This window comes from Hypanus sabinus, chromosome 22 (assembly GCF_030144855.1).
Source record: "Hypanus sabinus isolate sHypSab1 chromosome 22, sHypSab1.hap1, whole genome shotgun sequence".
NCBI classification, from domain to species: domain Eukaryota; kingdom Metazoa; phylum Chordata; class Chondrichthyes; order Myliobatiformes; family Dasyatidae; genus Hypanus; species Hypanus sabinus.
Window position 1 is genome coordinate 59848699 of NC_082727.1, and position 15607 is coordinate 59864305.

The following is a 15607-nucleotide window of genomic DNA, read 5'->3' on the forward strand; positions in this document are numbered from 1 at the left end:
GACAAAAATAGAATTAATAGAATTGTCCAGTAAGTTACCCTAAAGTTACCCAGGCAAGTTTCTCCAATCATACAATCTATTCTTACTATTAATAGGTTGACGAATTCCGATGGTATAAATATCTAAAATTAGAATAGTTGTGACACTGTCAGTGTACACAGGAAAAACAGAAATAGATTTGAGCCAGAATTACTAATGACATTGTTTTTACTGTTAATATTTTGCCATATTTTAAAGATATAATAGTCATAATCTTTCGCAAAGTGTCACAGAAGTTCCCGCTAATATTAAAAACCACTTACGCCTGGCAATAAGGTTTCTTCTGATGGCTAATAAAATTGTTAACTGTTAGAATCATTTTGCAGACCTCACAATGAAAACAAGACTTGTGCCATGTCTGTGGATAGCAAAATAAACAAGTTATTAATTGTCCATAATCTTCATTAATAATAGCACTTCATTTAAAGTCTAGAGATTATCACTTACTTGATCCAAGCAAACTACTTTCTCCGCGGGATAAACCCCGAAACCACAGCGGGCGCACGGTGTATTCATTTTGAATGTTGATTTATAAGGATAAAAACTTTACTTTCCCCCGAGCTGTGCTTCTTGGCCCCCGTCTTTTCACTGCGTCCGTACTCAAACCTGTCGCGGGCAGTCAAGAGCTTTATTTCACGGCTAATCCCGTCCTATACCCGCTCCTCACCCATTGGTTGGAACTATTCGTTACCGGGCTCGGATCTCCAGAACACGACTCGCGAATGGTCAGCGGAGCGGTCAATCACAGAGCGTGACGGTGGTCAGAAATGTCTCGTCCCAAAATAGTAGGAAGTGATATGATACTGATTACAATTTGACATCAACCACATGTAAAAGGGAACTGACAACATTACCAGCAAAATTATAAAAGTTAAATTAAGGTCAATGGCTTGAAGCACAATTTAGTTTCCTGTGGTTTTTTTTATTATTAATGGTCACAACATATGCTTTAAAGTTGCCTAGAGTTTTCCTAAGGTAAACTACTGATTTATTATTGTTTGTTCAGTGTGTCTAGTATTTCTTTTCATTATCACTTTGGTTATCAACTGAATATCATAAACCCACAGCGCAAATGGTGCATTCGAGTTGGACGTAGAAAGTTGGTGGGGGTATTAAGGACTATCTATGGTCAATGGGAAAAGATAGTTTAAATAATTCGGCATGGACTGGATGGGGTATGACTATGAACATAACTCAATTAATCAATGTTCCCATTAAACTTCAGAAGGTGTTGGAATCTAACATGTTGTTAATCGAGAAGTGCGAATAGAATCGATACAGGTCGTGCTCACCATGGCCATAACATCACGACTTACAGGGCAACGGAATGTTAACAGAAATAAATCAATCCGCCATGGTTACAGTTCAAATTTTTAATATTTACTATTTCCTACTGTGTTCTTTTGCCTCTTAAAAAGACAACTTTAAATCTGTGCTGAAAATCTGCATTGGTTTTAACGCAAACCAAAATAATAATCAATTTATCTACTTCAAAACTTCCACTATTTTGTTGGGGTTTGCTGTTCTGTGATCAGTAAAGCTGTCATTTACATGGCATCCATGATTCATTTAGAATGAACGTTGATGTGTTATGATGTAATCATGAACAGAGTTAATTTGCTTTTTAAAGTATCTACAGTAACTATCATATGCAATGTCAACTTCCAATAATGGTGATTAGAAGATTAATACTGTCATCTTTTATAATACATTGTTTTTACCAATCAACTTAGAACATGGTTGTCACCATCATTATTCATGTATTGTATGATGTGGGCAATCATCGTCTTGACTGTGATTGTCCTTGGCAAATTTTTCTGCAGAAGTGGTTTGCCATTGTCTTCTTCTGGGCAGTGTCTTTACAAGACAGGTGAACCCAACCATTATAAATTCTCTGCAGAGATTCACACAAAATGGTGGAGGAACTCAGGTCCAGTAGCATCCATGGAATTGAACGAACAGATGACGTTATGGGCCAAGACCCTTCATCAGGATTCTTCAGAGATTGTCTGCCTGGTGTCAGTGGTCACATAACCAGAACTTGTGATACACACCACCTGCTCCCATGACTTCACATGACCCTGATCAGGGGGCTAACCTTGCCAAAGGGTGAGCTGCAGGCTAACAAAGGGAAGGAGCACCTTACCCTCCTTCAATAGAGATGAATCTCCATCCTGCCACATGAAGAACCTGTTAAACCAATTGATAAGAACAACGAATGAATAAAACTCTTGCATGACTTAACAGTTAGCCATTTAAAGACAGTGATTCAATTGATTTAGTGTTAATGAGCTACATGTGTTTTAGACACTTGTAGCTAGATCGATACTTTATTGATCCCAAAGGAAATTAGAGTGTCACAGTAGCATTACAAGTGTACAGATATAGATATTAGGAGGTAAAAATAAAAAATTAAGTTACTTCAAACAGTGTAACAGGAGGGAGTCGTCACTTCCCCAACTATAAGTTGAGTCATTATAAAGTTCAATGGCACTCTTTGGAACAGCACAAGACTGAGTGCAGCATTAACAAGTCCTGTGAAGAACTGACGTAAAACAAGATTTTAAAGATACTCAGCAGATCAGATGGCATCTGTGGAGAGAGACAGAGGTAAAGTTTCAGGTCAATGGCCCTTCATTGGAACTGAAAAGAAAGAAAATAAGTGCATTTTAAGTTATAGAAGAATTGGAGGAAGGGGAGAAGAAAGTGAATGTCTGAGATAGGGTGGAGATTATGGTTATCTGGTTATCCAAGTAAAAACGTCATTTTTGTTGCCATAGAACATTACAAAACAGAAACAGGCCTTTTGGCCCTTCTTGGCTGTGCTGAACCATTTTTCTGCCCAGTCCCACTGACCTGCACCTGGACCATATGCCTCCATACACCTCTCATCCATGTACCTGTCCAAGTTTTTCTTAAATGTTGAAAGTGAGCCCACATTTACCACTTCATCTGGCAGCTCATTCCACACTCCCACCACTCTGTGAAGAAGCCTCCCCTAATGCTCCCTTTAAACTTTCCCCCTTCACCCTTACCCCATGTCCTCTGGTTTTTTTCTCTCCCCTTCCCTCAGTGAAAAAAGCCTGCTTGAATTCACTACCTATACCCATCATAATTTTATATACCTCTATCAAATTAATCACTGGAAGGGGCAGTACCTATGCTGAAGGGGCTTATTGTGTCCATTCTGGGGCAGTCCACTCACCTTAGTTCCCCACTGACACTCCTGTGGCTCAAAGTAACTGTTCATATGTGACAGCAGCCACACCCCAGTACACCACTTCGACAGGTGGGCTAAACCAGGTGAGGGTAGCTGGCTGGCCTCGTACTCCGGTGAGGTAAGGACATGCCTGTCCTAGCATGTGAAGTCAGCTCATCCAGCGGACTGGGCGGATGAGATCGACACAGATCCAACGGCCGGGAAAGTGGTTTTGCAACACTCTGGAGAGCAAAGGGCAATGCAAGGCACAGAAGACGTCATGCCATCCACTGCAGCCAAGGAAGATCCCATTTTGTGATGCTTGTTTATACCACTGAAGCTGGATTTCTGAGGTTGCGAGAGTCGAACTTCCCCAGTGCAATCACTTTTCCACTATAAAAACTCTCCCACATGTGTCCGACAACAGTAAAACCTGACCGACTATCACCAGACAAGAATTAATCATAGCTGATGTGCTGGGAAGCAAGCAAATGAACAGAAGTGAATGAAAACAGTATGTGTTAAAGACAGCATTCTGAAACTGTGGAGTTACTGGGAATCTGGAAGAAAACAGAAGACAATGATGAAAATACTCAATCAGTTCCTGTGTGCGGAGAAGTACAAAGCTGAATTAATCCTACAGATGAATGGCTTTCTTCAGAACTGACCAAAAAAGGCTGATTAGTTGAATTTATTGAATTCAATACTGTCCATAAGTCTACAGGTGCTTCGGTGTAAGATGAGATGGTGCTCTTCGAGTTTATGTTGGGCATCAAGCTCAGTATTATATAGAAGACCTACAGAGTTCAGAGTAGGAATCAGATGAAAAATTAAAGAGCGAGATGACAGGAAGAGCAAGATTCACACAAGTGTTCTGTGCAGTGTCAAACCAATCTGCATTTGTTTTCTCTGATTTAAAGAAATCTACAATGTAGCAACGGATACATGTACTTAATTTGATGATAAGCAGAAGTGAACACTGTCCACCAGCCTATGACAGAGGAAAATCACGAATCGTCTCAACCCCAGAATACTGCCACGGGAATTCCTCAGTGAAGATCTACAGCCAATTATCTTCACCCAGTTCATCCATGATGGCCTTTCCTACACAAGGTCAGAAATGGAGACATTTGCTGATGATTGCAGAATGTTCCTTGCCACTCTAAATTTCTCCAAAAAAATGAAGCAGCCCATGCAGTGGGACATTCAGGGATGGGCTGAAGAGCATTTTTCAGTTCCAGGCGATGACATCTGCAACAAGGGGAAATTTATCCTCTTTATCCATGACATTTGGTGTTGGCATTGTGAAGGCTCCAATTTCAAATATCCTGGAGAGTGGCAGAATAGAGCTAAGACCAGCAACCAATCCAGACATCAGAAGTTTGGAGAAGAAACGATTTCAATCAGGTCCACTGCCTGAGCATTAAAAGGCAGCAAAAGGTCGTGAAAGCATAATAGAGCTTTGATCAGAGACCAATCAGCCTCTGGTATTGATTAGCAAGATCAAATTAAAGAAAAGCAGGGGCCAGCGCAGTGGCCATTGTCAGAGCGGACAGAGTCGTGATCTTGAGGCTTTAGGTCTTCAAGGCTTCAGAGCCGAGAAGCTTCACTCAGTGAAAGCAAAGGAAAGAAAAGCAAGAGTTTTTCTTCTCTTTATATCTGTTCAGCTGGGACAGTAGAGATGCCAAGCAAGATAGTGCAATGCTCTTCTTGTGGGATAGGCAGGAAGAGAGACCCCCAGTGTCCCTGACAACTACAACTGTAAGAAGTGCATCCGGCTGCAGCTTCTAAGAAACTGCACTAAGGAGTTGGAGCTGGAGCTGGAACTGGGTGAACACCATTTTGGAGGCTGAAGGGGGGATAGATAGGACATAGAGAGAGGCAGTTACACCCAGGGTGCAGGACACAGGAAACTGGGTGACAGTAAGGAAGGGTCAAGGAGCCAGTGCGGAGTACACCTCGGGCCATCCTCCTCAACAACCTTTGGATATTGTCAGGTGTGATAACCTAACAGAGTCACAGTGGTCAAGTCTCTAGCACTGAGCCTGCCTCTGTGATCAGAAGGGAAGTGGGGGAGGAGAGGCACACTATGGTGAAAGGGGATTCATTAATTAGGGGAATGGACAGGAGATTCTGTGGATGGGAATGAGATTCCTGCATGATATGTTGCCTCTCAGCTGCCAGGGTCCAGGATACTTGGATCACGTCCTCGGCATTCTTAAGTACGAAGGTGAACAGCCAGAAGTCATGGTCCATGTAGGATGACATGACAATGACATGGGCAAGATGAGTGATGGAGTTCTGCAGAGGGGGTTCAAGGGGTTAAGGGCAGGAATGGGAATTTCTAGAGTGTCTATGAGATGGCTTTTTATAGCAGCTTGTGGTTGAGCCCACCAGAGGGTCAGCTATTCTCGATTGGCTGTTGTGCAATGAACCAGAATAGATTATAGACCTTAAGGTAAAAGAACCCATAGGAGAAAGTGATCCTAATATGATCAAATTCATGCTGGAATTTGAGAAGGAGAAGCTAAAGTCAGATGTATCAGTGTTACATTGGAGTGAAGGGAAATACAGAGGCATATGACAGGAGCTGGCCCAAATTAATTGGAAGGGAACACTGGCAGGGATGATAGCAGAGCAGCAATGGCTGGAATTTCTGGAAGGCACAGGATATATACATTCCAAAGAGGAAGTACTCTAAAGGCAAGATGACACAACCATGGCTAACGAAGGAAGTCAAAGCCAAAGCCAACAAATAAGTTAAAGAGGCCAGTTAACAAGCTATCAGCCCATGATATTGCAAGAAAGATTCTAGCATGGATAAAGCAGTGGCTGATTGGCAGGAGGCAAAGAGTGGGAATAAAGGGAGCTTGTCTGGCTGGGGTTTGTGTCAGAACCCATTTTTTTTTTTTTAAACATCGTATGTCAATGATTTGAATGATGGAATTAATGTCTTTGTTAAAATGTTTGCTGACAATATGAAGACAGGTGGAGGAGCAGATTGCTTGAGGAAGTAGAGAAGCTGCTGAAAACTTAGACTGGTTTGAGGAATTGGCAAAGAAGCAGCAGATGGAATATAGTGTTGGGAAATGTACGGTCATGCACTTTGGTAGAGTAATTAAAGGGTTGACTATTTTCTAAATGGAGGGAAAATACAAAAAAAAAGGTGCAAAAGGACTTTGCAGCCCTTGTGCAGGATTCCTAAAGGTTAACTTGCAGGTTGAGTCTGTGCAACATCAGCATTCATTTCGAGAGGAGTAGAAAATGAAAGCAAGGATGTAATGTTGAGAATTTATAAAGAACTGGTGAGACCTCGCTTGGAGTATTGTGAACAGGTTTGGGCCCCTTAATTTAAAAAAAACATGTTGAAACTGGACAGGGTTCAAAGGAGATTCACAAAGGATTGAATAGCTTGTCATACAAGGAGCATTTCATAGCTCTGTGTCATAAGGTGGGCGTTGGGAACTGACCCAAATGCAAGACACAGACACTGAAGTACTAGGGAGAGGACTAGGTGTATCAAGAAAGCAAGGGAAGTGGGGAAGAAATGACGCGGACAAGACTAGGAGATGGCATGGGCTAGGACTAGAGCAGGAAAGTGGGACCTAGACAGGGAACTAGGAACCTGGACAAGGACCAAGCTAGAGACTGGACAGGGACTCGGAACCTAAGTCTTGACTCGGGCTCGGACTCCGGATCCAGGCGAGGACTGTGCATGGCAAGGCAACAGGACTGGATGTGGGAGCAGGACGCAGGACTCCAGGGCCAGACGAGGACATGAAGCTCAGACTTGGTCCTGATCGAGGGAGAGCAGGAACGCAGAGCCCAGGTCGAGGGAGAGCAAAATAGAAGCGGGGAGAGGCATAGCTGGACACAGGCACTAGCCCTGGATGAGACCAGGACTCAGGGCCTAGGCTATGACTTGGGCGCGGGCTGGAACCTCCTCGGAGTCTTGTGCACAAGCACAGGAACATAGGACCCCTCCTTGGGGACAGAACATAGGGCCGGGACTCACATGAACACTAAACACAGAGACACAGACAGTTCCAAGCTCGACAATAGATAGTTCCTTCTGTTGGCGTGGCAAGGCTCTAGTCTCACTCCAGCGGCTGAACTTGACAGCGATACAGGCAAGGACGCAGGCATGGGTAGCCAGCAGGGCTTCAGGCACAGGTTGCAGGCCAGGCTTCAGAGGGAAGGAAGGGAACAGTCCAGCCTCAGGGTGACAGCAAAGACAGCCTGACATACCCAACAAAGGCAAGGACAGGAAGGGACAGATCCCAACATTGGGTAACAGCAAGAATGGCCTGACTTACCCCACAGAGGCAAGGACAGGATACCGACAAGATGAACCAGCAACCACACTCGAACCCAGGGCCACTTATATTCCAGCCTCAATATGAGAATCAGGTGCCTGTGATTAAGCCCAACTGAAACAGACAGCCAGAAGACCCAGAGTCCGGAGTCCACGGACCAGATCGTGAACGGGAACACGCATTTCATGGATCGGACCATGACTCTATTAACTAGAATTCAGAAGAATGAGGGGTGATTTCATTGAAACCTATCGAATGGTGAAAGGCCTTGATAGATTGGATGTGTAGATGATATTTCCTATGGTGCTATGGTGGGAGAGTATAAGACCCAAGGACAAAGCATCTGAATTGAGGGGTGTCCTTTATAGAATGGAGATGAGGAGGAATTTCTTTAGCCAGTGAGCAGTGAATCTGTGTAATTTCTCTAGCCACAGGCAGCTGTGGAGGCCAAGTCTTCATGTATATTTAAGGCAGAGGTTGATAGATTCTTGGTTGGTCAGGGCATGCAGTGATGCGGGGAGAAGGCAGAAGATTGGGGCTGACAGGAAAATTGGATCAGCCATGATGAAATGGTGGAGCAGGCTCAATGGGCCAAATGGCCTAATACTGCTCCTATATTTTATATACATACTTACATATTCACGATTGCCATGAACTAGGTATTTAACTGGATCAGCTGGAAAATATTGCTGAAGGGGCAAGTTTGTAAATCTGGCGGGAGCAGAGGATGCTGGAAATGGTGAGAGTAGAGTGCTGCGGGAGGGGTATGGGACAGGTGGCAGAGAAAGGGTGCCAGAGGCAGGGTGGGGGGGTGGCATGGGTGCAGACACACCCAGGCCTGAAACACCAGGCAAGGTCATTTGATTCCAAACAATTGGTTTTATGATCGTTACAGATGTCCCTCTGCTGCTTCCTGCTCCCTTCCCTTCTCTCTACCATGATTCCCCTCTCCCTGTTTCTTTCCTACTCTCTGTCCACAATAGAGACCCAGATCAGAGTCAGGTTTATCATCACTCACATGTCATGAATTTTGTTGTTTTTGCAGCAGCAGTACGGTGCAATACATAGAATTACAACAGTATTAAGCAAAAGTCTTAGGCACATATGTATAGTTAGGGTGCCTATGACTTTTGCACTGTACTGTATGCCAGATGTACAAGGGAAGACTAACCAATTAACTGCATGGATGAAGTTCCAATCTACCAGCCCAATATACTCCTTCACAACTGTAGCACAACTTTAATATGGCCTACCTGTCAGATTCTCTAGAACAACTGAATATGCATCCTTCAGCATGATCTCATATCTGTGTGGCTCCCATCCAGTTAAAAAAAAAGCCTACTTGATGGCTCCAGATCTACCAAAATAAACATTCATGCCTTCCACAATCAGCACCCCTCGGCCGCAGTTTATGCTATCTACAAAAAAAAAGCAATTATTCATTCAGGTTAATTCAAGAGCATGTCCCAAACTTGGAAGTATGGAGTGTTTTGTACTTAATTTCTGTGGCATTTAATTAATATTGTAAATATCTTGTTTAAGCATCCTTATTCATTTCAATAACTTAAGGGTTATATGTAAAAATAGGTGAATTACATTTGTCATGAAGTGACCCATGATACATGGGCACCTTGCTTAAAGTATACAAACTGAAACTCGCATCTCTTGGGCTCTTATCTTTTTCTTCAAATTGATTTTACATTTTGGAGTTACAAAGCCTAACATGGAGCACCTCCAATGGAAGAATTATCATCACTTCATAAAGATCAAGAAGTCATCTGTTCAGGCCTCCTAATATGTATCTTTGAAGCCTGCCAGTGACATGAAGTTTTGATAATCCTCCAATGTTCCAAGTTCAAAGTAAAACTTATGAGCAGAGTACATACGTCACCAAATACAACCCTGAGATTCTTCTTCCTGTGACTGTACTCAGCAAATCTAGAGAACAGCGACTGTAAGCAGGATCAATGATAGAGCAAGAGCATAGATTACAATCAACTGTGCAAATGCAAATAAATAGCAATAACGAGAGCATGGAATAACAAGATAAAGAGTCCTTAAAATGAAATCATCAGTTGTGGGAACACCAGAGTGTAGTTATCCTTTTTCGTTCAAGAGCTTTATGGTGGAGGGGTAGTAAATATTCTTGAACCTGGTGGTGAGTGTCCTGAGGCACTTGTACCTTCTACCCGACAGCAGCCGCGAGGAAAGAGCATAACCTGGGTGGTGAGGATCTTTGATGATCGATGCTGCTTTTCTGCAACGTTTCATATGTTGGCCTTGAGAGACTGATAAGTGGGTAACAGTCAGCAGAGGGAAGGGCAAGAGTCAGATACTAGAAAGTACCCCTATGGCTGTCCTCCTTAACAATAAATACTCCTGTTTGAGTACTGTGTGGGGGGGGGGGGGGAGAGAAGAAGAGAAGAGAGAAGCAACAGTGGCCATGCCTCTGACACAGACTCTGGCCCTGTGGCTCAAGAGGGTAGGAAAAGGAAGAGGATGGCAGCGGGGATAGGGGACTCTATAGTTAGAGGGGGGCAGATAGGTGATTCAGGATAAATGCATGGGTGAGGGATTGGAGCAGGGGGCAGGGATTCAGATTTCTGGATCATTGGGACCTCTTTTGGGACAGGCGTGACCTGCACAAAAAGGATGGGTTGCACTTGAATCCCAGGGGAACCAATATCCTGGCAGGGAGGTTTGCTAAGGTTATTGGGGAGAGTTTAAACTGAAATTGCTGGGGTTGGGAACCAAACTGAAGAGATGGAAGAAGGGGCAGTTAGCTCACAAATAGTGAAAGCTTGTAAGCAGTGTGAAAGGGAGGATAGGCAGGTGATAGAGAAGGGATGTGCTCAAACTGATGGCTTGAGATGTGTCTATTCTAATGCAAGAAGCAGAATGAACAAAGCAGATGAACTTACAGCATGGATCAGTATTTGGAGCTATGATGTGGTGACCATTACAGAGACTTGGATAGTTCAGGGGCAGGAACAGCTACTGAGAGTGCCAGGCTTTAGATGTTTCAGAAAGGACGGAGGGAGGCAAAAGAGGTGGGAGCGTGGCACTGCTGATCAGAGATAGTGTCACAGCTGCAGAAAAGGAGGAAGTCATGGAGGGATTGTCTACGGAGTGCCTATAGTTGGAAGTTAGAAACAGGAAGGGGTCAATAACTACTGGGTGTTTTTTTTATTTATATATATATAGTCCACTCAGTAGTAACAGGGACATCGAGGAGCAGATAGGGAGATAGATTCTGGTACAGTGCAGTAATAACAGGGTCGTCATGATGGGGGTTTTTAATTTCCCCGGTATTGATTGGCATCTCCCTAGAGCGAGGGGTTTAGATTGGTGGGGGGGGGGGGGGGTGGTCAGGAAGGTTTCCTGACACAGTATGTAGATAAGCTTACAAAAGGAGATGCTGTACTTGATCTTGATCTGGTTCTGGTATTGGGAAATGAACCTAGTTGGGTGTCAGATCTCTCAGTGGGAGAGCATTTTGGGGATAATGATCACAATTCTATATCCTTTACCATAGCATTGGAGAGGGATAGGAACAAACAAGCTAGGAAAGCACTTAATTGGAATAAAGGGAAATATGAAGCTATCAGACATAAATTGGGAACAGATGTTCTCAGGGAAACATACAGCAAAAAAATGTGGCAAATGTTGAGGGGATACTTGCATGGCATTCTGCACAGGTACGTTCCAATGAGACAGGGAAAGGATGGTAGGGTACAGGAACCATAGTGTACAAAGGCCGTTGAAGATCTAGTCAAGAAGAAAAGCTTACAAAAGGTTCAAAAGAAACTAGGTAATGATAGAGATCTAGAAAATTATAAGGCTAGCAGGAAGGAGCTTAAGAATGAAATTAGGAGAGCCAGAAGGGACCCTGAGAAGGCCTTGGTGGGCAGGATTAAAGAAAACCCCAAGGCATTCTACAAATATGTAGAGAGCAAGAGGATAGGATGTGAGAGAACAGGACCAATGAAGTGTGTATGGAACCGGAGTAGGTAGTGGAGGTACTTAATGAATACTTTGCTTCAGTATTCACTACAGAAAAGGACCTTGGCAATAGCGGACTAAAAAGCTTAAACATATGGGCATTAAGAAAGGGGATGTGCAGGAGCTTTTGGAAAGCATCAAGTTGGATAAATCACCAGGACTGAACGTGATGTACCCCAGGCTACTGTGGGAGGCGAGGGAGGAGATTGCTGAGCCTGTGGCAGTGATCTTTGCATCATCAATAGGGACAGGAGAGGCTCCAGAGGAATGGAGGGTTACAGATGCTGTTCCCTTATTCAAGAAAGGGTGTAAAGATAGCCCAAGAAATTATAGACCAGCGAGTCTTGCTTCAGTGGTTGGTAAGTTGATAGAAGAGATCTTGAGAGGCAGGATATATGAACTTTTGGAGAGGCATAATATGATTAGGAAAAGTCAGCTTGGCTTTGTCAAAGGCAAGTTGTGTCTTACGAGCCTGATCGAATTTTGAGGATGTGAGTAAACACATTGAAGGTAGAGCAGTAGATGTAGTGTATATGGATTTCAGCAAGGCATTTGATAAGGTACCCCATGCAAGGCCTATTGAGAAAGTAAGGAGGCATGGGATCCAAGGGGACCTTGCTTTGTAGATCCAGAATTGACTTGCCCACAGAAGGCAAAGAATGGTTGTAGACGGGTCAAATTCTGTATGGAGGTTGGTGACTAGTGGTGTGCCTCAGGAAACTGTTCTGCGACCCCTTCTGAGATTTTTATAAATGACCTGGATGAGGAAGTGGAAGGATGGGTTAGTAAATTTGCTGATGACACAAAGGATAGTGGAGGGCTGTCAGAAGTTACAGTGGGACACTAATCAGATGTAAAACTGGGCTGAGAAGAGGCAGATGGAGTTCAACCTAGATAAGTGTGAGGTGGTTCATTTTGGTAGGTCAAATATGGTGGCAGAATTTTGGCAAGACTATTTATTAATGGTAAGACTCTTTGTAGTGTGGAGGATCAGAGGAAGCTTGGAGTCTGCGTCCATTTTACACTCAAAACTGCTGCACGGATTGAGCGAACTTGGCCTTTTCTCCTTGAAGCAACATAGGATGAGAGGCATTGATCATGTGGATAGTCAGAGGCTTTTTCCCAGGTCTGAAATGGCTAGCACGAGGGGACAGTTTTAAGGTGCTTGGAAGTACAGAGGAGATGTCAGGGGTAAGCTTTTTCCGCAGGAAGTGGCGAGTACATGGAATGAGCTGCTGGTGATGGGTCTTTTAAGAGGCCCCTGGATAGGTACACAGAGCTTAGAAAAATAGGTAATTTCTAAAGTACATGTCTGGCACAGCATTGTGGGCCAGAGGACCTATGTTTCTATATAGATGTGCTCAGTTGTTGGGAGGGTTTACTCATGATGTACTGAGCTGAATCTACTACCTTTTGTAGGATTTTCTGTTCAAAGGCATTGATGTGCCCATACCAGGCCAAAATACAGCCAGTCACTCAGTTTATAACTGAGCACTGAATATTCTACATTTTCCCTGTAGACCATAAAAGCAAATACATTCCTGGGAAAGTGAAAATGAAACTTAAAATATTTTGTTGCCTGGGAGTTGATATTACAGATTGAGAGAGGGTGATTGCAACAAAACTCAAAAAGATCAACAGCATTTGGAATGAGAGAGTCTGACAATCAGAATCGGGTTTCATACCATGGGCATATGCCGTGAAATCTGTTGTCTTTGCAGCAGCAGTACAATGGAATTCACAATAATAGAGAAAACAATTACTGGCAGTATATATTCATTAAATAGTTAAAATAAATAAGTTGTTCAAAATAAATACTTTAAGTAGTGAGGTAGTGTTCATGGGTTCATTGCCCATTCAGAAATCTGATGGCATTGGGGAAGAAGCAGTTCCTGAATCATTGAGTGTGTCCCTTCTGGCTTCTGCATCTCCTTCCTGATGGTAACAATGAGAACAAGGCATGTCCTGGATGATGTGGGTCCTTGAAGAATGCCACCTTTGAGTCATCACTCTTTGAAGATGTCCTGGGTACGACAGAAGGTAGTGCCCACGATGGAGCGGACTAAGTTTAACACTCTTTGCAGCTTATTCAATCCTGTGCAGTAGCCTCCCCCCCCCCAACCCACCCCATACTACACAATGATGCAGTCAGTTAGAATGCTCTCCACAGTACATCTGTAAAAATTCACAAAAATGGCATACTAAATCCCTCAAACTCCTAATGAAATAATAGTCACTGTCATGTCTTCTTTGTAGCTGTATCAATATGTTGAGCCCAGGATGGATCCTCAGATATTGACACCCAGGAACTTGAAATTGCTCACTCTCTCCAGTTCTGATCCTTTCTCTGAGGACTAGAGTGTGTTGCCTCTACTTACCCTTTCTGATGTGTACAATCAGTTCTTTGGTCTTAGCGAACTTGAGTTCAAGGTTGTTGCTGCAATACCACTCAACGAGCTGATACATCTCACTGCTGTGTGCCCTCGTCATCATTTGAAATTCTGCCAATCGTTCCATCATCAGTAAATTTATAGTTGGCATTTGAGCTGTGAACTGCCCTTCTCCAATTGAACTCCCTGCCCAATCACAACGTCACTAGTTCTGCAACAATTTAAGAAAGTGGCTTACCACCATGTTCCCAGTGCCAACAGAGATAACCAATAAATGCTGGTCTTGCCCATGATGGCCAGATCCCAAAGTTTAATAAAAACAGGCAAAACAGACATAGCCACACTCACCAGTACACTATGCCAGTTGCAATTATCTACAGGATACTCCAGGACACTCCAGGACAACTCACTCCTCCAGCAACACCTAACATGTGACCTCCAACACCTTGGAAAGTTTAGTGGGAATACAGAATAATCCAAGTTAACACCATCTCAACATAAACCTTGCTCATCATCCCAGACAGTTTCCTAAAAATCCCATTTAACAGGACTGCCGTGGCATTTACATTCACAGGCTCCAATAATCCTCAAATGCCCGGTACTGTCTATGATATAAACTGGGAATACATAATAAATACCCACATTGGATTGGATAAAGAGCTGTGGAATCAGATTTATTATCACTGAAACACATGAAATTTGTTATTTTGCAAGCACATAAAAATTCTATGCATTACAAAACTAAATAGTGCAAAGAAAAAAATCATCATCAATGCAGTGCTTTCATGGATGGTCCAGAAATCTGATAGTGGAGAAGAAGCTGTTTTCAAATCATTGAGTGTGGGTCTTCAGGGTCCTGTACCTCCTCCCCGATGGCATGTCCCACTGCTGTTAGATACTGCATTATAGAGCGGGTAACATCTAAAGCTGTACGTACAGTACTGAAGCTCCATCCAGTTACGAACACAATCAAACTAAGCTTTTTATCAAACCGAATTAGAATTTGCATTGCAATTCTCAATGACATTTGTAGCCAAGTGTTCACTGGAGTAAAATTTTTGAACCAATTCCAGGTAAGCATAGTACGTTCTTTTTCTGGAACCCCCCCCCCCCTCCCCTCCCCTCCCTCCCTCCCTCTTTCCCTCTTTCCCTCTTTCCCTCTTTGATAAGAAACTTACCGCTTCAGGTTATAACGGGTTGCCTTAGAGAACAAGTGCATTCACTGTCTGCAAACCAGAGTGAGATTTCTACCTCAGCGACACACTTATTCCTTTGATCCAAGTAACACCTGGGCAAAATAGACTTCACTCGTCATTAACCAAGGAGATTGGAACCATGTGAATTTCCTGTACACGGATCACTCCAAAATCACCGCGTGGAATAGTCACGAGTATTTTGTTATCCGCATGATTAAGGGCGAATGAATAATGTTTTCATTAAGTATTACATTTTAAAATTCTTAACAAACCTGATATATCTATGCAGTTGGCGCATTACAAGCGATAAATTAAAACTTTTTTTCAGCATGTTGACGTTTATTTGCAAATATAACGATCAATAATTAACCAGCCGTTAAATAATAAATTGCCAGGCAAGAGTTCAATAGAAACTGAGTCATTAGCAGCGAATAAGATCAGAAGACTTGACATACTATTATCTAG

General features: G+C 43.2%; 1 protein-coding gene across 7 annotated transcripts in view; it reads right to left on the reverse strand.

Moving 5' to 3' along the window:
• Positions 1 to 15607, reverse strand: part of nrap (nebulin-related anchoring protein) — a 129224-nt gene extending 113617 nt beyond the window's left edge. The window contains exons 1-6 of one of the 7 annotated variants that reach the window (XM_059947878.1): positions 15598 to 15607; positions 15125 to 15234; positions 8808 to 8972; positions 1761 to 2229; positions 487 to 645; positions 303 to 397 (exon numbers count right to left, since the gene is read on the reverse strand). In XM_059947878.1, the coding sequence (XP_059803861.1) occupies positions 303 to 397; positions 487 to 555 (164 nt within the window). In that variant the 5' untranslated portion in view covers positions 556 to 645; positions 1761 to 2229; positions 8808 to 8972; positions 15125 to 15234; positions 15598 to 15607. Of the gene's footprint in view, positions 1 to 302; positions 398 to 486; positions 646 to 1760; positions 2230 to 8807; positions 8973 to 15124; positions 15377 to 15597 lie in introns of those variants that run through there. The other 6 variants (XM_059947877.1, XM_059947875.1, XM_059947879.1 and 3 more) reach the window with 6 other exon arrangements.